This window comes from Hippocampus bargibanti, linkage group LG09 (genome assembly GCF_051943395.1).
Source record: "Hippocampus bargibanti isolate YZ-2025 linkage group LG09, ASM5194339v1, whole genome shotgun sequence".
Lineage (NCBI taxonomy): Eukaryota > Metazoa > Chordata > Actinopteri > Syngnathiformes > Syngnathidae > Hippocampus > Hippocampus bargibanti.
Window position 1 is genome coordinate 3,327,355 of NC_142742.1, and position 22,885 is coordinate 3,350,239.

The window sequence follows — 22,885 nt, forward strand, 5'->3', positions numbered from 1 at the left end:
GCAAACAGGGTCGGATATATCGATAGTCCCGGTCATATCGATATTTTTTTCGGACTCCCTTGAATATCGATATAACGAGACTTTACTGTATCTATTAGCTGTCTCTTAGCTCGCTAGCTTTCTTACTTCCATGTTGAGTGACCGCTGGTGCGTGTGGCACACCCACCGAAAAACTTATCCTGTAATTGTAAAGTGACCTTGAGAGTTTTGAAAGGTGCTTAGAAATCAAATGGATTATTATAATAATACAGTTCATTTCTACGCGCTTTTTTTCTGTGGGTGAGCAGCGGCATGCGCTAGCGTTCACTCAACCCGGAATAACTCAAATAGATTTTAAGATAGCTAGGTACGCAATAGATGGCCGATAGCTGGCGAATAGATGGCCAATAACTGGCGATTAGATGGCCAATAACTGGCGAATAGATGGCCAAGAGCTAGCGAATAGATGGCCAATAGATACAGTAGCTAACTCGATATCGATAGCTCGCTAAAAGATTTTCAAGACATCTTGAATGAGGTCAACTGAAGACGCATAGCTAATGGTTACCTACATCTGCTTAATTAATAACAAATACGTTTTTCTGTGGGTGAGCAGCGGCAACCACACGTTGTCTGGCATTTGATCAGCGATTAATTCTCCATGAATCATTGTTTGAAGCGGCCATTTTAGAATCATTTCGTCCATTTCCAGGGATTTTTGACCTATTACGTTGACCGTACGGTACTTGGATGTTGACTTACTACCCGTATCCGTCCTTTCATGCGCTACCAGGTGTCTTTATGCAAAGCTGACATGCAATTGAAAGGTGCACCCTCACAATCAACGCTAATAGCTTCCATGCGTGGAGAAAGAAAAAAAAATGACAAAGACACTCTGTACAAATGAGACCTCAAAGACGTGGGATGTTGCCGGCACGTGTTAGCAAGTGGGACTGCGCTTAGGCGGGGTTTTGGGCGAGTTCATTTCACCGATGCAATTGGAGCCGCGGGGCATCTGCAACACATCTGGCTCATCCGCGGACATATGCGGCGCATTTGACTGGCGGTGTGAAGTTCAAACGAGTTGTCGTGGTGACGCATGCTCTCGCGCCGATGTGGGTTTCACAGGTGGTGACTGGAATTGGGGCTCGTGACACCCCCCCCCGTATGTCAAGTCAGTTTTATTGATCCCCCGTCAATTCACAACAGAAGTTCCAGGCACTTGACAAAAAGGGAAGCGGGGTCAAAAAACATCGCCTGCCAGTTCAGGGGGAAGTCTCACATGTGCAAAATCGGTACTTTTCGGAATATGCTAATTTTACAAAACAAACAAACAAACAAACAAACAATGAAACAAGTTAGCTAGCTTGAAATCCCAAACGGCATTGTTCAAGTTGATACCTCAAACTGCGATCTTGTAAAGTTGTGAGCGAATATCAACACACCAACATCCCAAAATCATGTTCAATCGCTAATTTAATACGCTCAAAAATCGCTCATTTCAAAGTCGCTCGTATACATTTGTGCTCACGTCGACCAAAGGGAGAAAAAGCTTCAAACTATTTTTTTTTCATAAAAGCCATAAGTAGTGCTACAAATAAAACATGGGCTAATGTGTATTTTTTTATGATCTTACCATTTTTGTTTTTTTACTAATTTTGTCTAGCTATTAGCTATCGGACTATCTAGCTCTCGAGCTAGCTATCGGACTATCTAGCTCTCGAGCTAGCTATCGGACTATCTAGCTCTCGAGCTAGTTATCGGACTATCTAGCTCTCGAGCTAGCTATCGAGCTAGCTAGCTGTCTATCTAGCTATCAAGTTATATATCTAGCTTACAAGCCAGCTAGCTATCTAGCTATCAAGCTAGCTATCTATCTCGCTATCGAGCTAGCTATTATTTATAGATATGTTTTATTTTTTCCTTACTTTATGGATTCTCTTACTTGTTTATTTGTTTTTGTTTATTTATTCATTAATTTATTCACTTATTTATTAGCTTTATTTATGTATCTGTCCGCTTATTTTTTTTAATTCATTTTTATTTATTCACCTATTCACTTATTTATTTGTATTTATTTACTCACTTATGTATATACATATATGTTTAATTTATTCATTACTTAAGGATTCTCTTATTTACTTGTTCATTTATTTATATATATTTTTTCATTAATTTATTTGCTTATTTATTTATTTGCTTTATGTATGTGTCCGCTTATTTTTTTTTTATTCATTTATTCACCTATTCACTTATTTGTTATGTTTTTCGAGCTATCGAGCTAGCTATCTAGCTATCGATCTGGCTAGCTATCGATCTAGCTATCTAGCGAGATAGCTATCTGTTTATTTATTTTCTACTAAAGCCCAAAGTCAACTGGCATGGCCTTGTGTGCACTGAAACACTTAAAAACCACATGAGACGCCATAAAGAGTAATTGGAAAGGGCCATTAACGCCACCTGGGGGTCAGGGTCGATTTGAACCTGCCTCATGGGGGTGTGGGGTAGTTGCTTTGGCCTGGGTGAGGTCAAAGTTCATGTGCCAGACGCGCCTCCACGCGGATAACCGGGCCTGTTTGCGCTTACTGCCGTGCTTCACGCTTTGAAATGTTTTTAAATAGTTGCGGACATGGAATAACTGATGTAATCTGAGTATTTTTGTGTTGGGCAGTGTGACTAAATGTGGCTCAAGGTTCGAAAGGACAGTTTCAAGACTTTGTTCGCGCTGGTCTGTGCTTTCATACATGTCTTCTGTATTTGTTTCATTCCTGTTTATGTCCTGTGTGCTAATTAGCATTAGCCTCGAACGTGTTCACTCTACTCATCATAAAAATAATAATCATACATTTAATGTCTAAGCGCCTTTTAAGGTCACTTTACAGTCACAGGATCGGTTTTTCTGCGAGTGAAAAGCGGTCGCCACATGCGCTAGGCGTCAGTCAACCCGGAAGTAACTAAAATAGATAGAAAGCTAGCTAATACATAGCTAGCTAGATAGATAGATAATAGATGGCTAGCTTGATAGATAGGTAATAGATAGTTAGCTAGATAGCCAGCTAGTTAGTTAGATAGCTAATTGACAGAAAATAGCTAGCTAGCTAACAGATAACCAGCTAGATAGCTATCTGCAGATTCACTTGGCTTCTGGCATCCCGTCGCCGGCAGGTAACATCCGATTTACAACCGCCTCGACTTACAACCACCCATACTTACGACCACGACCTCCAGACCCTATTTAATTTTTTTTTTAATTCTACGCCTCGCACCGCAACGCGCTAGCAGGCCGGCAACGCGTACGTAATTTTAGCCAGCCAGCCAGCATCTCTCTCTCTCGTACAGCAATCGACAGTGTGATGGCACCAGAGGGGGAAGTTTGCAAGTCTTTTAGCCAACGAGTCTCTATTCAACATTTTGAATGTATTTCGACTTACGACCATTTTGACTTACGACCGTTTGGTCGGAACGGAACTCGGTCGTAAATTGGATATTACCTGTATTCCCAAAAGCGCGCCCGTCGAGGCGCTCGCTCGCACGGTCATTCCCGTTTATGTCCTGTGTGCTAATTAGCATTAGCCTCGAATGTGTTCATTCCACTCACTCCGATTTCAGCGTTTTCATTTCCTAAAAAGATCCCGGTCAAGAATAATCCTCATGCAGTCGACATTGTCCGATCGATGTATCCACCTAGCACGTGTCCAAAAGGACTCTGGGAGATCCTTCCGCTAACGCTCCGCTAAAGTCATAGCTTAAAAAAAAATGAGCCGCTCCCTGTGTCAGCCCCGAAAACATTTGTCGAATCAACCGTTACATGACAAGCTTCACGGGAGGCCCGCGTCTGTGTTTTTTTTTTTTTTTTTTTTTTCAAACTAACCACAAATTCAGCGTCTACGTGCGACTTTATCACGCGACTAACTGGTCCGGTAGGTGTGTGTTTGCGTGTCTTTGTATATTTGTGTGTGTATGCGCACGGTTCCAGGAGTGAAGCTCTGAGCCCAAAAACATTCTTGCACTTGAATCGCACGGGATGAGGATGGCATCGGATCGGAGATAAGTAATGATAGAGTGGAAAAGACTATCTTTTGTGATTACTTCGGACAAGATATTCTCAGCGGCGTTGGTGAGTATTTGGAATATTTGTGTATTTTATGTTAAGAGCTGGTCGCTATACATGTGTAGATTTTTTTTTCTGCGTTTGGTTATAATTTCTTCACCATTATGGAAAAAACAAAAGTATAATAACCCATTTTATTTGTAAACCAGACACAGGATCTATTAGGTGTCTATCCAGCTGGCTGGCAAGCTAATAGCTGGTTATCTATTAGCTGTCTAGCTAGCTGGCTGGCTATCTATTGGATATCTAATAGCTAGAAAGTTGGCTGGCTATCTATTAGCTACCTATTGGCAAGCTGGCGGGCTATCTGGCTAGCTATCTATTAGCTAGCTATCTATTGGCTATCTGTTAGCTAGCTGGCTGGCTGGCTATCTATTAGCTATCTGATAGCGAGCTAGCCAGCCTTTTATTTATTTGAGTTATTCCGGGTTGAGTGAACGCTGGCGCATGTGGCTGCCGCTGCTCACCCACAGAAAAACTGATCCAGTTACTGTAAAGTGACCTTGAGAGTTTTGAAAGGTGCTTACACATGAAATGTATTATTATTATTATTATTATATTACAGACAACATGGTAAAATGTACAGGGATAATCCCGATTATTTTAGATAGCGCTTGAAATCACGATGAATGAAATGATTTTTCATTCATAACAAAATTAATTGCAAGACTAAAACTCAACTTCAAAAATGTCCATTCATCTGTGCACTTGAAGGCTTTATTGCTGAACAATAATTCTTTTCGGTTAACCTGGGATGCTATTTTGAGCCTTGTTCCAGAATCGGAGGCCATTTTGAGAATATTGAAGCCAAAATGGCCGCCGATTCTGGACCGACACTTGGAAAAGCATCCCCGAAGATCCCAGGCAAGTGTCATTCCAGAATCGGCGGCCATTTTGGCTTCAATATTCTGAAGTTTTATTTTTTTGTATTTTCTTCTTCCTGTTTTGCAACCAAAGGCTTAATCATGATTTTACTGTCATCACAGTTAACAGGGTTTCGAACCCAAATGAATGTTAGCTTTCTGGGATCTTTGGGGATGCTATTTCGAATGCTGTTCCAGAATCTGTGGCCATTTTGGCTATAATATTTTTAAAACGTTGTTTTTTTTCCCTATTTTCTGCTTCCTGTTTTGAACCCAAAAGCTTATTTTGTGATCACTATTTTACTGTCATCACAGTTAACAGGGTTTCGAACCCAAACCAATGTTAGCCTGGGATCTTCAGGGATGCTATTTCAAGTGTCGTACCAGAATTGGAGGCCATTTTGCCTTCAGTATTCTTAGAAGTTTTATTTTTCTTATTTTCTGCTTCCTGTTTTGAACCCAAAAGCTTAATTTGTGATCACTATTTTACTATCATATAGTTAACAGGGTTGTGAACTAATGTTAGCTTTCTTTTAGGAATAGAAGCTAGCTTTTAAGCTAGCTATCTACTACTGCTGCCTTAGAGCACAAATTTACTTAAGTAAATGAGCGGGAAAAAAAAAAGAAAACTAATTATCCTAATCTGATCATATGTATAATAAACTCACGTGAGGTAGAGTTAGCTATTTTGTAAAAAAAAATATGCAAACTAGCAGACAAGCCCGACTGTACCTTAGCTCAATCCTTTCTTTTGGAAAACTGCAAGGGTTTCAGACCTGGATTTCTCCGTTTGTCGGCCCCGAGGCGTGTTCGTCGCAGAATGCATATTGTTTGAACGACAACAGTCATCTTGTATTTCTTGCTTTCTTCCACAGCAGGTGATAAATGCATTGTGATCACCCGGCGGGGGAAGAGGAACTTCATCCGACGCTAACAAATGGCCATGAGGGAGGTTTGTGTTGTCTTCTTCTCCAACACGTGAGAAGCAGAACACTTAACGCGTTCTTGATGTAAATACGAGTCAACATGTTGGCACGGTGTGAAAATATTTGACGCCAACTTTTCACTTCCAAAACCGTCCATATTGACATGGACTTCGCTACTATGTGGATACCAGGGGCCGCGGTTCTCAACCCTTAACTCGGTCCGCCTTGAAACCCCATTTAGACTGACATCGGAAGCATATGTACCTCATTTAAATCCCTAGTCCGGTCTTGAAACCTTGATGAGAAACTCAGAGTCAGGGTTGAAACCTTGTTAGGCTCTCACCGATGTTTTAAAGCACAGGTGTCAAAGTCAAGGCCTGGGGGCCAAATCTGGTCCGTCATATCATTTTATTCGGCCCGCCAAAGTACATCAAGCATGTTAAGTGCCGTGATGCTTGCTAAAGTTCGAACCAAATGTTCAAATTGTCGTGTGTAAACGACAATAAGTCATTATTCTTGATTTCAGATTTGAAAACTATTTATTCATTACTTTGTTGTGGTTTCGCCAACTTCATACCAGCCCCCGAGACGAAACCGTAATTACAATGTATCCCACGGTAAAAACCAAGTTTGACACTCCCGCTCTAAAACCCTAATTTGAAACCACCCCCTTTCCTGGTACGTCATCTTGAATCCATACATCCTACCTTGCGACCTGAACACTTCCTTGACGCCACAATTCAAAACCATCATCCAGACTTGCTAGTGCTCATCGACTGACGGTTGCTCGTCAACCTTTCGCCATCTGTTCCAGCGCCACCTGACGGCCTTAGTCCTGATCTCAGTCTTGGCGGCGATTCTGGGCTCGTTGCAGGTGGGCTACCAAACAGGGAACATCAACTCCCCCGCGAAGGTAACTACAGACATACCGATTAGCGAATGGTTTTTCTGGACAGGTGACGCTCTGGTCTGTTTTTAGGTCATCGAGGAGTTCTTCAACCAAACATGGAGGAATAGATATAACGGAACCATCCCAGCTGAGACCCTCACCATTCTGTGGTCCCTCTCGGTCAGCATCAAGGACTTTGGAGCCGTACTAGGCTCTCTGGGTGTCAAATTCGTGGCTGAGACTTTTGGACGGTGAGGATGAAGATTTTTACCTGGTCCGTGGGGTAAAAAAATGAAACTGGATCAATTTTCAAAATCAATATTGAGTCTCCTGGTCCGTCTCTGACGTATGTCAATTGAATTCTGGTCTTGGCCCCTCCAGACGTAACTCCATCCTGACTGTCAACTGCCTATCGGTGGTGGGAGCGACCCTGATGGCAGTGTCCAAAGTCAGTCAATCCTTTGAGACTCTGATCCTGGGCAGACTGATATTCGGTCTCTTCTGCGGCCTGGCGATGAGCCTCAACCCGTTGTACATCCAGGAGGTGTCACCCACCCTGCTGAGGGGCGCCTTCGCCACCCTCAACCAGGTGGCTTTCGCCTCCGGAATCCTACTAGGCATGGTGAGGTGGACGCCAAGGCGTCGTTGCCGGAGAGATTTCGATGAGGGCTTCAAGGTTCCTTCGGCCCTGTGACAGGTGTCTGGACTGGAGACCATGCTGGGTACCAAAGAACTTTGGCCCATGATGATGTCCCTGTCCTTGATCCCGGCGCTGCTGCAGTACATCGTCCTACCGTTCTGCCCCGAAAGCCCTCGCTACCTGCTCATCAACCAAGGGGACGAGGACGAGGCCGACGCTGGTAGGACAACCCTCACCTTTTGCCCTATTCCTCACTTGAAAGCCCAACCCTGGTTTTCAAAACCTTACCGCACTTCAAACCATCATTTTACGAAACCTGGACACTGAATAGTCGGCCATATTCTGGCAGAGGAGCTAATTCCAATGTGACCCTCCCGCAGCCCTGCTCAGACTGCGAGGATCTCCCGAACTGGTGCTGGCCGAGCTGGAGGAGATCAAAGGCGAAGCCGCGCATATTCAGGAGTCCGTCGGCATCTTGGATTTTTTCCGGAAGCAAAGCTACAGGCAGCCGATCATCATCGTCTTCTGTGTCAACTTGGCCAGCCAGCTGTCGGGATTCAATGCGGTAACCACGAAAGACAAGGCACAACACTCCCAAGTTGACAATCTTGAAACTTGAATTTAAAACCCTAAATGAAGTTTAAAATATGTTTAAAACTAAACCAGGCTGGAAACCCTAACTTGGAATTTTAACCAAAGTTGGAAAGCCAAAATTAAACTCCTTACTTTTGTCTAAGATATCAGAGTTAAAACCCTAATTTGAAACGATGAAAATATCTATGATCTGGCACCATTTGGGATATATATAGGGCCGGATTTACCAGCACAATTTTAGTTCGCTGACGAAGCTCTTCGGATGAGGAGCGAAACGTCCGACACCTTCAAAGAAGTACAATTGATGGCTGAAGAAACCTTTTCATCGATTTGACCACTCCTGTATGACTGAGAGCCTACACAGACTAACCTAAATTTAAAATCCAAACCTAATTTGATACCTTAACTCTTGGAACCCTACGCCAATATCAAACGCAAAACTGACACAGTAACTTTTAAAACCCCTACCTGGCTTGAAACCCGAATTGTACCCTAGCCACGAAACCACGACCCTAATTTCACTCATTCACTGCCGTTCACGAATGTATTCGTGAATTGAAAATATGACGTAGATCGCCATTCCCGAATTTTTTGGGGTTTGGTTTTTTCATACTTGGGTGCCAATAAAGCGCTGGCCAGACCTCTGATAATATTTTTCGACTCCACAAGTGGCCAGCATTTCCCTTTTTCAATGTTAGTGCTTTGTTCTAGCTTCAGCCGTTGTTAAAGCGCTATATAAATCAATCTGTATCGTATTTTCTACATCTGCCCCCATTTCAAGCTCAAATAACTCCAGACCCATCATTTAGGAATTAACTCGTTTTTTTTTTTCTGATGAAAGAAGAGAGTCTTAGGTTTCTAACGCTGTACTGAATGTTTGTGTAGTCCTAAAACTCAATATTCTGTGGGTCTTGGAATTCGAGTGACAATGACAAAAAACATGGCACTGGAGTGGACATATTTTTGCGCGTCTGAGAGTGAATGAGTTCAAAACTAAAGTTTATTTGAAGCCCTAATTGCGGTTTAAAAGCATAATTAGGACACTAACCTTGATAGAAACAATTTAATTATGTTAGAAAGCTTTAATCAACACCCTGGAAAATGTAATAGGCTAACTTTAAAAACACCAGAAAGCCACATTTTAAACCCTAACCTTTGTTTGCAACCTTAATCCATACTAACCGGTCCCGTTTTTCCAGACTAATTTTTTTAACCACCAGACTATATTTTTAAAACCCAAACACCCTTATTTGTAACACCCTGTAACCTAAATCTTTTTTTGAAACCCTAACCCCTATTTTGAAATCCTAAATTGAAACCGCATTTTGCAGATCATCAGTTATTCCACGGGAATATTCCAGGCTAATTTTGAAGAGGCCGAGTACCTGACTCTGGGCGTTGGTGGCGCCAACGTCACCTTCACGTTAGTGGCGGTGGGTGAGTCGGCGTTGTCACGTCACCGTATTCGGCATCCGGTTCGTTTTTCAGCAACTTGTTTTTTTTTTTTTTCGCCTACAGTTTTTCCTCATGGAAAGGGCAGGGCGGCGGCGACTGCTTCTGGTGGGCTTCGTCATCATCGCCGTGTGCAACCTCCTGTTGACGGTCATCGACTTTGTGGTGGTAAGCTTCACTCTTTGCTCGTGAAATGTGAAACTTTTATTTTCTTCGAGGGATGTATCAAGTATGGAGAGTGAAAAAGAAAAAAAATGTATCTCAAGAAGAACCAACACGTATTTAGTCTACAGTGATACCTCGGTTTACGAACCCCTTGGCTTACAAACGTTTCGGTTTACGAACGTTAAACTTATGAAGATTTTACCTTGGCATACAAACTATTTTTCGGGATACACACGGAGCACCACAATGAGTGTATAACAAGAAAATGGCAGCCCGCTGTTTTTGTCCTCTATTCCCCGCCCCCAGTCTTCGGTTAAAGCCATGTGATTGGTCTAGAACGCAGCAGTGAGGGGAGGTGGTTTAAACATTAAAGAGACAGGCAGATGAGTGAGATATTAGCGCCAATACTGTCAATGACACCTAGTTCACTTGACATATGATGACCAAAACCAAAGATTTGTAGATTTGTAAAAAATAATAACAAAATAAATAGTATAGTCTCGTTATATTGATATCGGATATATCGATAGTCCCGGTTATATCGATACTATTTCTATGCACGCACGGAGAAAATTACATGCAAACAGGGCCGGATATAGCGATAGTCCCGGTTATATCGATATTTTTTCAGACTCCCTTGAATATCGATATAACGAGACTTTACTGTATATATATATATATATATATATATATATAAGGCCAGAGGTACCAGCACATCTTTAGTTCGCTGACGAAGCTTTTTGGATGAGGAGCGAAACGTCCGACACCTTCAAAGAAGTAGAGATGATTAGCTTCAACATCACAAAAAAAATTGAAAATAATACCCCAAAAGAGAAAAGCTAGCAAGCTAGCATCACATGTTAAATCTATGTTTTTTGAATACACAACAAAGGAACAAATTCAGTCTCCTTACATTTAGAGAGATGGAGAGAAAAATAGGATTTTGGATTTTGTGTCCTTCAGCAAATGGTGCCCCAGTTGCGTAGCGTTCAGGTCCTGCTGGTGTTCTCCCTGATCTCGGCGTACGAGTTCGGGCCTGGCCCCATCTCCTGGTTCATCGCCGGCGAACTCTTCGACCAGCCCGGCAGGTCCATCGGCATGTCCCTCGCTAGCATGCTTAACTGGGGAGGGAAGTTCCTCCTGGCGCTGCTTTTCCCTCCCTTATACGTGAGTGTCCAGTCCACGCATCCCCCATTGTTTGTCCCGTTTTGTCCACTTGAGCGTTCCTATTCCCAGTATCTGAAACTCATGAAAAAAAGTTAGTGAAGACCAGGGTAGACAACTCTGAAAATTTGCCAGCCCGGCCATAAAGTTGCCTGCCCCATTTTTCACAACTTGAAACACAATAAGGCGACTAATCGCGAAAAAAAAACATTGTTGCGAAGTATAAAGGATTTTTTTTTAAATTAAGGAAGTACAGTACCGACCACAAATGCTCCATTGCTTAATTTATGATAAATATCCCTTGCTGAAGATTTTGCTCCAGTTGTCGTTTGTCGTCATGGTGCACAATGCAATGTTTGGGTTGCGTTGTCTGCTCAAAACCACATGGACTCCTCTTTCTAAGCGCCTTTCAAAACTCTCAAGTACACTTTTCAGTCACGGTATAGTCCGAAGTCACGAAACAGGCTTCTGATTGGCTGCCGTGCCGAGTATGCAAATTGCCAAATGAACGTTTGTCAGCCAATCAAAAGCCTGTTTCGTGCTTCAGACTATACTGTGACTGTAAAGTGTACTTGAAAGTTTTGAAAGGCGCTTAGAAAGAGGAGTCCACGTGGCTTGTTGTAATTTGCTTGTAGTTTTTATTTTATTGAATAAAACAAATGTTAGATTTGAAAAAATCTTTTTTTTCTTGAAGAAGTTGTCGGCCACCCGGGCCGAGACGTTTTGAAAGTTGTACGCCTGATGTAAAAGTTGGTCTCCGGGCAGACGTTATTTCAAACACTGCTATTCCTTTGCACGCAGGAACTCATCGGTGGTTTCTTGTACCTCATCTTCATGGCCTTAGCTGTGATGGGCTTTGCCTTTACTTGGTTTCGGGTTCCCGAAACCAAAGGCCGCACTTTCGACGAGATCGCGGAGGACTTCCGGGGGACGGTTAACCTCCCTTTGCACAATAAGAATGGATTCAACACCTTCAACTAAACCAACCGTTGTGGTATGTCTCCCTGAGGTTAAAAAAGATGGATGTCTCACCTCGGTTTTTTTTTTTGCAACTACAGTGATACCTCAGTTTACGAACGTTTTAGCTTACAAACTTTTCGCCTTACAAACATTAAATTCGCGCATTAGATACATGCAGCACCTGCACCCACCACTCAGCAATGTGTGTTCTGATTTGCCGTTGGTTGCGTAGTTCACCAATCAGTAGCCATGCGTGATATGAGTTTAAAAAAAATTATCTATTTAAAAACATTTATTTACAGTCATGAATCCAAATTATGTTTAATGATGGATCTTGACTTGTTGTTGCTGTTTCTTCTCCGTTGTAAGAATTAAAATGATCAGAAATTAAAACATAAACAGCCATAAAATATATAAACATACATTTATTTTATGTAAAATAACACATATTATTACACACACACAAATCTGTGAAATATAAAATTTATAATATTTGATATTTTATAATAATATGCAATATAAAATATAAATATAAAAATTCTACGTATATTATATGACTTGACTTTTTGGGAGGGGGGGTAGTTGATTCCATTTAGCAGTTCAAAATTATTGATTTTTGGAATAAATACAATCGTTATTTTTCGAACATCTTCAACTGTGCCAAAGGGGTAAGCATAAAACAAGCATTTAATAAAATGAAATATTTCTCACATTCACGTGTATTAAAAAAGAAATCTAAAATAAGTATTAGCTCGAATTACAATCTGTACTGTATTAAATAAAATAGGATACCTGAATTAAACACATTCCCCGTTCATTTATTTCGATGAGACAAATACAGATGATTTTTCGTGTTCTTGTTTTTGCCGCCATCTAGTGGCCAACGTAGGAACTGTCCGTCCACGGTCAAAAGAACAAAATGTTGCACTGTGGCGTCACCTAGTGGACTTTTTCTTTCATGACAAACCTGAAAGAAAGAATAATTGCAGCCCTATGACCGATACTTCTATTAAATATTGATTACATAATCAACTCATTTGTGAAAAGGTCGGACAGAAATTAATTATAGCTAAAATCCTAAGAATTTATGTATAATTGTCACGTTTGACTTGTTCTTAATTTGATAGATATTACATAACAACTTCATTTATATATATATATATATGTATGTATGTATGTATATATATATATATACATATATGTGTATGTGTATATATATATATATATATATATGTATATATATATATATATATATATATATGTATGTGTGTGTGTGTGTGTGTGTGTGTGTGTGTATGTGTGTGTGTGTGTGTGTGTGTGTGTGTGTGTGTGTGTGTGTGTGTGTGTGTGTATATATATATATATATATATATATATATATATATATATATATATTACTATACCACTCAAATACTATTTATTTTGTTATTATTTTTTACAAAACGTTCGACGTAGTACAATATATTTCGATTTCAAGTACTACAAATCTTTGGTTTTGGTCATCATATGTCAAGTGAACTAGGTGTCATTGACAGTATTGGCGCTAAGCTAGCTAATGATGCAGTAGTGTTCTTAAAAGACAGCATATAATATAACGCGTCCTGATTAATATAGCGTTTTCACAACAGTTGTAACAGAGTGCCTGATAAAACAGTTAATATAAAATGAAAATAAAATAATAAGCACAACACATAACATAAAAAACAGATATTAAAATGGTGGCCCTCGGTCCATTGTTCTTGCAATGATAAAATATGTGCGCTCTCACACATAATTTATTGACTTTTTTAAACATAGGCCACTTGTCACATACTGTGTGTACAGCTCATGTACAGCTCACTCCGGTATGCCTTAATGTGATCATGTAACCGTAATGACCCATTCAAAGAGTTCATTCTGTGGAAAAGATTTGCTGAGTCGATGTCACGGTTGGCTTGTTAAAAAAAATTGTTGCCCAAAAGGTTTCTTTTATTTTCTTTTTTTGGGGGGGAGTTGTTGGCATCAAAATCATCATCAAAATATAATTTATACTGAAATGTAGGCTTGCCAATGATGATTCAATAACCCGTTGGGTCATTGTTTTCAAAATAAAGCAGCAATTTCCAAATTAAATGCAAAAGATAATAAGTTTGATTTCAATGACAACAGAAATCATACAAATTCTTGTTGAGAGACTGAAAAATGACCAAAAAAATTGAAAGTTAATCAATTAATTTTTATAAGCAATAAGCTGTCAATCACTTATCTCAATACCTTTCATTTGGACATTTGCTCTGTGTAGATCACTGCCCCTTTTAATTTTAACTGAAGATCTCTGAGATAGACCAAAAAAAAATTCTCCATTGCTTCTGGGTTATATTCATGCGAAACTGTTTCAGTCAAATGTTAAATCCACATTTGATATTCCTATTAAAATGAGTGAGGTGATTCAGTGTCCATACCTGTAAGAATTTCAAAGAGCAGCAACAAAAAAAACTTTGTTTGATGCTCTGGCTTCAAAGAGATCCACCAGTTATACAATATGATACATACTGATTTATATAGTGCTTATATGTACTCCTTTTCACAAATGAATGTAATTTCAGATGTATGGCTCGTTTTTAAATTGTGGTTCCCTTTTGAAAAATATGAATAACATGTTTACACATTTAGTTAGGAAAAAATAAGTACTGTCATCTGCAAAAAAATGACTGTCTTGTTAAATTGGTCACGAATAAATCTGAAGCTTTGATGAGCATGTATAATCACAGGAATCAATTGTGGTCCCCATTTTGTACCGCTTTCGTTGTCAATCGCCCATTTTTTAACGCAACGTTAAGGCTGACTATTTTTATTGTACAGCCTTTTGGGTCAAATCTTTGAAAACAGTGCCTGACGTCATTCGTCGTCAAACCCGAGTGACCCTTTCATCATGAAACGCCAACGATTGTACAACTTTTCTACGCTAAATTCAGGTCCCGTCATAAAAGACCAACGTTATGCATCGCAACCTACCTTCATTTGTGCAAGTTGACCAAGTGTGATGCAATTCCAATACTATAATATTAAAAGAAAAAAAGACGATAAAAATGCACTGCATAAAAGTGTTTCTGAAGGGGTAATGTAATCGTCGCGTCACCTTTCTACGCATAACTGGACGTATCTGACATTATATCACATAGTGTAGCTGAGAGGGCAGCGTTGAAACCGGACCAACATGGCCGCCAAGGCGGGTAATTCTAGAGGGAATCAGGTGAAACTGGACCACTTCGTCCACCATTGTGGCTCCAAGTGCGATCGAGCGCAACTGTTAAACTGGATCAACATGGCCGCGGCGGCAGTGTTGATACGAATAAACGTCTCTGGCATTATTGTACACCAAAATAGGTGGTTGCCAATAGTAATATTTTTTATTAATAATAATAGTATTAACACGAACGTATTATTATCCTACATTTCATATTTTTAATGAAAGTTTGTAACAAACTAAATTTTTACTTAATTTGGATATTCGAAAGTGCAACAAAAAGTAAACGACTGACGAGCAACAGAGAATCATCATGGAGGCGAATGTGATCATTCTTGTAATCTGGTACATAATATGTTTCAAGCGATTGACGACACAAATCTGTCACCCGTTTAATTTGAACGTAAACGTGGATGTCACTGAATTGCTAAAAAAAAAAACAGCGTGGCTAACAGCGCGCTAGTGGCTAGCACCTTAGCCACGAGCTAACGTCACCTTAAATTATTTAGTTCGTTTTTAATGTTGCTCTCTTTTCAACCAAAATGAAGACAAAGCAAGCCTTGAGGGGGGGCGAGTGCCGTGTTCTAGCGCACACGATCACCATCCTATATGGATCTGTAGTCGGAATAAAATTCAAATGAGGAATTTTTAAACCTAAAGGTCGGGTGACATAACAAAGCGCTTTGATGACTTTTAAGAAGCTTTTGGGTTCAGTTTGTCCTACACGTCTGTGGGTGGACTTCCACGCAACACACCCAAGCAAGTGCAGGAGTTCGTCGGGAAGGAACTTGATGAGAGCACAGCTGGTGAGTACACATGTCCAATGTGTCTCCCCTGACAAATTACAAACTGTACTACAGAGTACAAATTAATAATGCATTTGACCAAATTTTTCATACAACTCTTGTATTAGGATTCATGATCGGGGTCATATTTCTGATTTAAAAACAGTAAGTGTGAATTAAATTTAAATTCACACATTATATTGCACAAACCTGTAGGTTTATATGTGTGCAGTTGGTGGTTGAGGGGTTCCAGATATGGTGTTTTTTTTTTAACCCCATTGATAATGTGGGTCACATAGCTGGTGTGGGATAATTTTTTTCATTGAAATTACATCAAATCTAGCTAGTGTATTTACATGTGCATGCAATCAGTATTGTAGCGGAGCTGAGCGGTGATAGTGAAATTATTTAGCCAAAGATTTCAATACTTTTCTCCATCTAAAATTGTGTAGTTAATTCCAAAAACCAGTTGTGGTTTTGTCAATATTTTCCTTTTATTTATTTTTTCATTGCAATATCCAGCAACAAATGATAAAACTCACCTCATTGACCCCAATCTCCCATCATTGTTTGGAAAGTTAGTGAGCAGATATTGCAGATTTGTCTTTTTATGAACGTTTTATTCACTATGTACTATGATGTAATGTATTACATAAAACGCCAATGTATCGGGATGAATAATGAAATGATAGTTGGATATTGGATATGCCTTTATTAGTCTCACAGTGGAGAAATTTACATTTGAATGCAATTTATAAATCGCAAAGGTATTTTTTTTTTAGCATTGCGGTTCATTTTTTTTAGCATTGTTTTAATCTGCGTTAGAATTCACTGATTTGTATTTCTGCCACACAAGTTTGTTAGTATTTTTTTATTATTATTATTTTTTTGTCTCAGTAGATTTTAAGTGTCAGGAGTGAACAGCATGGAGCACTTGCAGACGCACCCCAATGACGAGGATGTCAAATGGGACAAGCTGCTGGACAACATCATGAAGTCAGCCGACGCTATCCTGTGGGGCTCCACATCGGCCAACACCCCGCTGACGCCGCAGCCGCTGACGCCGCAGCCGCCGCCACCGCCGCCTCCGCCACCGCCGCCTCCCCCACCGTCCCTGAAAGAAGAGTCCTGTCCACTGCCCATTGCAACTGCGGCGAGTGAGCACAAAGGGGCGACAGACTTGCTGCCCCTGGTAAGCGGTCATGATAACGTGGAGATGCTGATTGCGGGTCAGCCCCTGGATATAGACGATGAATTCTCCAACGTTCTGGATGACTTTTGGTTGCCCGACTACTTGGGCGGCCAACCGGGCTCCATCAACATCCAAGACCAGGTAAGCCATCACTTTCACGCCGTCCTGCACTTGGTAACTCATTCACTGCCGGATGATGCGCAAAAATGTGTCCACTCCAGTGCCAGGGTTTTGGTCATTTTCACACAAATTGCAAGACTCACAGAATATATCATTTTAGGTCGATATAAACATTCTTCAATGCAGCGTAAGAAACCTTAGACTCTCTTCTTTCACCAGAAAAAATAATTAATTCCTAAGTTATATGAATCTGGAGTTATCTGAGCTTAAAGGACAACCGACGTCATTTTTTTGTTTTTTAACTGACATCAGAAAAACGTTTTATAGCATCTAAAATACCCAAAATGATATATATTTTTAGTCAAATGCAAAACACCAATAAAAATGACTTCGTGTCCAAAATCTGCAAAAAATTGAGCTGCGAATTGGGCATTTTCAGAAAGTCCCGCCCCCAGTTCGTGACGTCACGCCAAGACGTCTTGCATTGCTAGTGAATCAAAACAATGGCTTCATATTCAGAGAATATGCTTTCTTGTTACACATCCAGTTATGAATATGATTCAAATAGTTCTGAAGAGGAAAGCATACATGTTTGCAATCGATTAAAGAATAAATTCCTTATATGGAGCTTGGACGCCCTCTTCTGGCGGCATTTGGGTGCAACACGAGGACCCCAGACCAAACAAGTACAGCAAAATACATTGACGTGATGGAAGGACCGTTACAATGCGTCTTTTTTACGGTCAAGGGCGGTCCTTTCGTGGCGTTACGTACGGACTCGTCACCGACTCAAAAACAAGACTTCCTGAATATTCAGCGCGAGTCTTAAAATGTAAAATATAGCTATATGCGGTGGAATCTTATTAAAATACGCTCTGTAGAAGTCATTTGAAGCCATTTTACAAATTATGGACACAACTTGTCCGGAGACGTCGGTTGGCCTTTAAAATGTAGGTGAATGTACAAAAGGCAAATGCTACCCTCTTGTGGAAAGGAGAAAAAAACATTGCCAGAGGTTTGACCAGCACTTTATCATCATCACAAGAAAAAAAAAACAAAACCCGAACTAATTCAGGAATGGCGCTCCACGTCATATTTTTAATTCCAGAATAAATTCGGGAATGGCAGTGAATGAGTTAATAAGGCTTTTTAAAAAATGAGGGAAGGGGGGTAGGGGTACAAAGACAGTAATAATAATAATAGAAGAAGAAGAAATACTTTTGAATGTGTGAAAGGGGCTTCTGGTAATACAGTAAAGTCTCGTTATATCGATATCGGATATATCGATAGTCCCGGTTATATCGATACTATTTCTATGCACGCACGGAGAAAATTACATGCAAACAGGGTCGGATATATCGATAGTCCCGGTTATATCGATATTTTTTCGGACTCCCTTGAATATCGATATAACGAGACTTTACTGTATTTTGACGCAATCTGGTTCAAGTGCACATTGCTTCTTTTCAAAGTTTGTCATGCGTGTACGCCTGCACTTTCTCCCCCCCCCTAAAGGATGAAGAAGTAGCCGTAATGCCGATGCACGATGGCATGAACCAGCCTATTCTTGGAAGGCTGTAAGTGACAAACACACACGAGCCATTACATACTTAATCAAGTATCGGGTGTATTTATTATTCATAACTATTTGCAGTGGTAGTGTAGCGGTTCACACTGCTTGACTTGAAACTGATTCTGAATTTGCTGACTGGCCCATGACCCTTGACATTTGTGTTCTCATTCATTATTGAGGCAGGGATTTTTTTCCCCTCAGTTTTAAAGTTAAAACATAAAGATAAAAATACAATATAGGCTGTTACTCGCTGCTCCGAATATCCTAAATGCACATTCAGGCGGCTCTTAGAACCGATTAGGGCATTTACATAGAAAATGTGTCTTGACTTACAAACTTTTCCCATTCTGATTTTTTTTTTTTCCAGAACCAATTTCATAAGTAGCGGTACAATTATTGGCTATTCCCAGGGTTCTAAATTCTTAACTCATTCACTGCCAGACGTGGAAACATGTGTCCACTCCAGGGCTGGGTTTTTTTTTTGTCAAATTCACTCAAATTGCAGGATCCACAGAATATTGAGTTTCAGGACTACATAAACATTCAATGTAGCGTTAGAAACCTTAGACTCTCTTGTTTCCTCAGAAAAAAAAGTTAATCCTAAATTATATGGGTCTGTAGTTATATAAGATTGAAATGAGGGCTGCTGTACATATGTATTGATTTATATAGCGTTTTTACAACAGCTGAAGCTGGAACAAAGCGCTAACATAGAAAATAGGGAAATGCTGCCCCCTTGTGGAAGGGAAAAAACAACAATGCCAGAGAGGAGCTCTCTACGTCATATTTTCAATTAATGAATTTGTGAATGGAAGTGAATGAGTTAATAATGACACTACTTAACACATTTTTTTTTGTAGTCTGCTAAAAGCCTTGTTTGTTTGTTGTGCTTTTACATGTAGTAATGGCGAGATGATGTGCGGGGCGGGCTCTTCCGCATCTGACACTTTTGAACCTCCAACGGAAGCATCGCAGACATTGTAAGACTAAAAACAGAAGCAAAATCAACTCCTGCAGAACTCTAATCAGGCCCGCGTTTGTGTGTTTGCGTAACAGCAGCAAAAGCCAATGTTACGGCCAGAAGGAAGTCGACCGGCCGTACATCAAGAAGCCGCCCAACGCCTTCATGCTGTTCCGTAAAGAACAGAGTCCCAACGTCGTCGCCCAGTTCAACATCACCAACTCGGCGGCAGTCAATAAAATCCTGGGCAGGATGGTAAAATACCCCCCACCCCCAACCCGACGACCTCCATTTTTATGTTTTCATGCGGCACCATGTTTGAGGACCTGTTGTGGGCTTCCACAGTGGAAGTCGCTGCCGAAAAAGCTGCAAGCCAAATATTACCAGCAAGCTGAAGAGCAGAAAGTCCTCCACAGTCTGCAGCATCCTGACTGGTCCTGCACAGAAAATTATGTAAGACTTAAAACTGTTTTTAAAAGTGACCTTGAGAGTCTCTTATAAATGTCTTATTATTATGACAATTTTATTTCTATTTTTGGTTTTGTACTTGTACTTGTAGTTGTACTTTTAAATTTTTATTTTTATTTATTTTTATTATTTTTAGTATTATTATTTGTATTTTTGTTTTTGTACTTGTAGTTGTACTTGTACTTTTAAATTTGTATTTTTATTATTTGTATTTGTATTTTTAGTTTTGTTTTTGTACTTTTACTTGTACTTGTACTTTTAAATTTTTATTTGCATTATTTTTATTTGTATTAATTTCTTTATTTTTATTATTTGTATTTGTATTTTATTTTTATTATTTGTATTTTTAGTTTTGTTTTTGTACTTTTACTTGTACTTTTAAATTTTTATTTTCATTATTTTATTTTTAGTATTTTTATTTGTATTATTTGTATTTATATTATTTTTATTATTTTTAGTTTTATTTTTATTATTTGTATTTTTGTTTTTGTAGTTGTAGTTGTACTTTTAAATTTGTATTTTTATTTTATTTTTATTATTTGTATTTTTATTATTTGTATTTGTATTTTTAGTTTTGTTTTTGTACTTTTACTTGTACTTTAAAATTTTTATTTGCATTATTTTTATTTGTATTTAATTTGTATTAATTTTTTTATTTTTATTTTTATTATTTGTATTTGTATTTTTAGTTTTGTTTTTGTACTTTTACTTGTACTTTTAAATTTTTATTCATTATTTTATTTTTAGTATTTTTATTATTTATATTATTTTTATTTGTTTTATTTTTTATGTTGATTTATTATTTTTATTTGTATTTTTGTACTTGTACTTTTAAATTTTTATTTTTTTATTTTTATTATGTTATTTTTATTAATTTTTATTTTTAAATGATGGCAAGCGTGCTTGCTTTGTTTCTATGCAACAGGGCAAAAAAAGGAAGCGCGATCGCAGCAGGCACAGCACCAGCGGCCCAAGTAAGTCAAGTATCCGGCACACCCGCTGACATCACACAACCCCGCACCAATACGTGTTGTCATCTTCTCAACCCCCCCCCCACAAAAGAGTCACTGGAGGACGGTGCCGCCGCGACGATGGCGCAACGGTGCTGCGGCGGCATGGTGGGACACTCCGCCGGTGAAGATGCGTTGCGTCGCTACCACAACAGCGTCATCGGGGAGACGCACACGTATGCCCACACGCGATTGGGCGTGCGCTCTCCCGGCTGTAAAATGAGGTATTCTTGCAAACACGTTCTTTGACAAAAAAAAAAGTTATTTTTAAGAATGTATTTTCATTTAAAAAAAATAGAAATAAAATTTGAAACGTTTTACCTGAGAATACTGAGTTTTAGGACAACATAAACATTCAATGCACTGTAAAAAAAAACCTTAGATGTTCTTAATTCATCAGAAAAAAAAGTTAATTCCTAATTTATATGGGTGTGGAGTTATATTAGCTTGATATGAGGCCGGCTGTCCAAAATACAATGCAATACATACATAGTGGTTTATATCGCGCTTGCGCCATATAAATCTGGAAGGTATTGTATTGTATTGTGGCTGCCGCTGCTCACCCGCAGAAAAAATATCCTGTGACTGTAAAGTGTCGTTGAGACTTTTGAAATGTATTATTATTATTTAACAACAGCTGAAGCTGGAACAAAGCGCTAACATGGAAAAAAGGGAAATGCTGCCCAATTGTGGAAGGGGGAAAAAAACCTTGCCTGAGGCCATGACCAACGCTTTATCGGCACCCAGACAAGATTAAAAAAAAAAAAAAACAAATTTGGGAATGGCGCGCTACATCATATGTTCAATTCATAAATTCGGGAATGGCAGTGAATGAGTTAAGTGTTTTTTTTTAAAAAATGCAGTAAATAATGAAAAAAAAAAACATTGCTTGGTTATAAAAATCAAAAAATATCTTGTCTACCTGTAGGACACACTTGTTGATCGCTGATCAGGTGGACACTCAGGTGCAGGACACATTCGGGAGTGGCGTCGGAAAGAGAGACAACTGTGATGGACACCATGACTTCTTCGCTGCTGAGAAAATAAACATGACAGCGTCTGCGGGAAGAAAAGGAATGAATAAAAATATTTTCTAATATCATTTTGTGATCAACAAAATGATAACATTATATTTATAATTGTAAAACTATAATTTTCAAATATACTTTTTATCACAACAATATGCAGTTTTTTTTTTCCTTTAACCTGAAAATGTAATGTGTAATGTAAACCTACCACCTGTAGGGGGAGCCAAATAGGTTCGGTGATCTGTAGTGGGCCTCCCAAAGGCTCGAACCGTGTCAGTCCAACCCGGGCTGGCTTTTGGATGATGGAATGTCACCGAGCTGGTGTGAGAGGCAGAGAAGCTGGGTCGACTATCCTCCAAGGGCAACTCTGGTTCTGGAACCAATTCCCTCTTGAGGGAATTGGACTCTTCCAGAATTGGACTTTTCCACTTCGAATGATGGGTGAGATCCACAGTGCAGATGTACCTCTGATATCAGCTCAACTTTTAAAGGACAACCGACGTCACTTTTTTGTTTTTTAACAAAGCAAAGTTTTTTTTGTTTTCCTAACTGACATCAGACAAAACGTTAAATACCCAAAATATGATATTTTTATTCAAAGGCAAAACACCAATAAAAATGACTTAAAGTGTCCAAAATCTGCAAAAAATTGAGCTACCAATTGGGGATTTTCAGAAAGTTCCGCCTCCAGTTCGTGACGTCACGCCAATACGTCTTGCATTGCTAATGAATCAAAACAATGGCTTCAGATTTGGAGAATATGCTTTCTTGTTCTACAT

At 39.4% G+C, this 22,885-nt stretch overlaps 2 protein-coding genes across 3 annotated transcripts; both read left to right on the top strand.

Annotated features, from left to right (window-relative positions):
- Positions 1-3,954: 3,954 nt before the first annotated feature.
- On the top strand, positions 3,955-12,880 carry slc2a1c (solute carrier family 2 member 1c). 2 transcript variants are annotated; one of them, XM_089004104.1, is made up of 11 exons: positions 3,955-4,096; positions 5,829-5,905; positions 6,694-6,792; positions 6,859-7,019; positions 7,150-7,390; positions 7,466-7,628; positions 7,789-7,973; positions 9,334-9,435; positions 9,521-9,622; positions 10,583-10,786; positions 11,585-12,880. In XM_089004104.1, exons 2-11 carry the CDS (start codon positions 5,891-5,893, stop codon positions 11,762-11,764), a joined length of 1,452 nt encoding a protein of 483 aa, XP_088860230.1. In that variant the 5' UTR covers positions 3,955-4,096; positions 5,829-5,890; the 3' UTR covers positions 11,765-12,880. The 2 variants fall into 2 exon arrangements, with proteins under 2 accessions (XP_088860230.1, XP_088860231.1); XM_089004105.1 differs by having other exon boundaries at positions 5,832-5,905.
- Positions 11,644-22,175, top strand: LOC148893342 (uncharacterized). The gene is made up of 9 exons (XM_089004920.1): positions 11,644-11,777; positions 16,655-17,087; positions 18,582-18,643; positions 19,542-19,619; positions 19,696-19,855; positions 19,946-20,053; positions 20,994-21,042; positions 21,131-21,302; positions 22,007-22,175. The coding sequence occupies exons 2-9, from the start codon at positions 16,680-16,682 to the stop codon at positions 22,173-22,175; spliced, it is 1,206 nt and encodes a 401-aa protein (XP_088861046.1). The 5' UTR covers positions 11,644-11,777; positions 16,655-16,679.
- Positions 22,176-22,885: the final 710 nt, after the last annotated feature.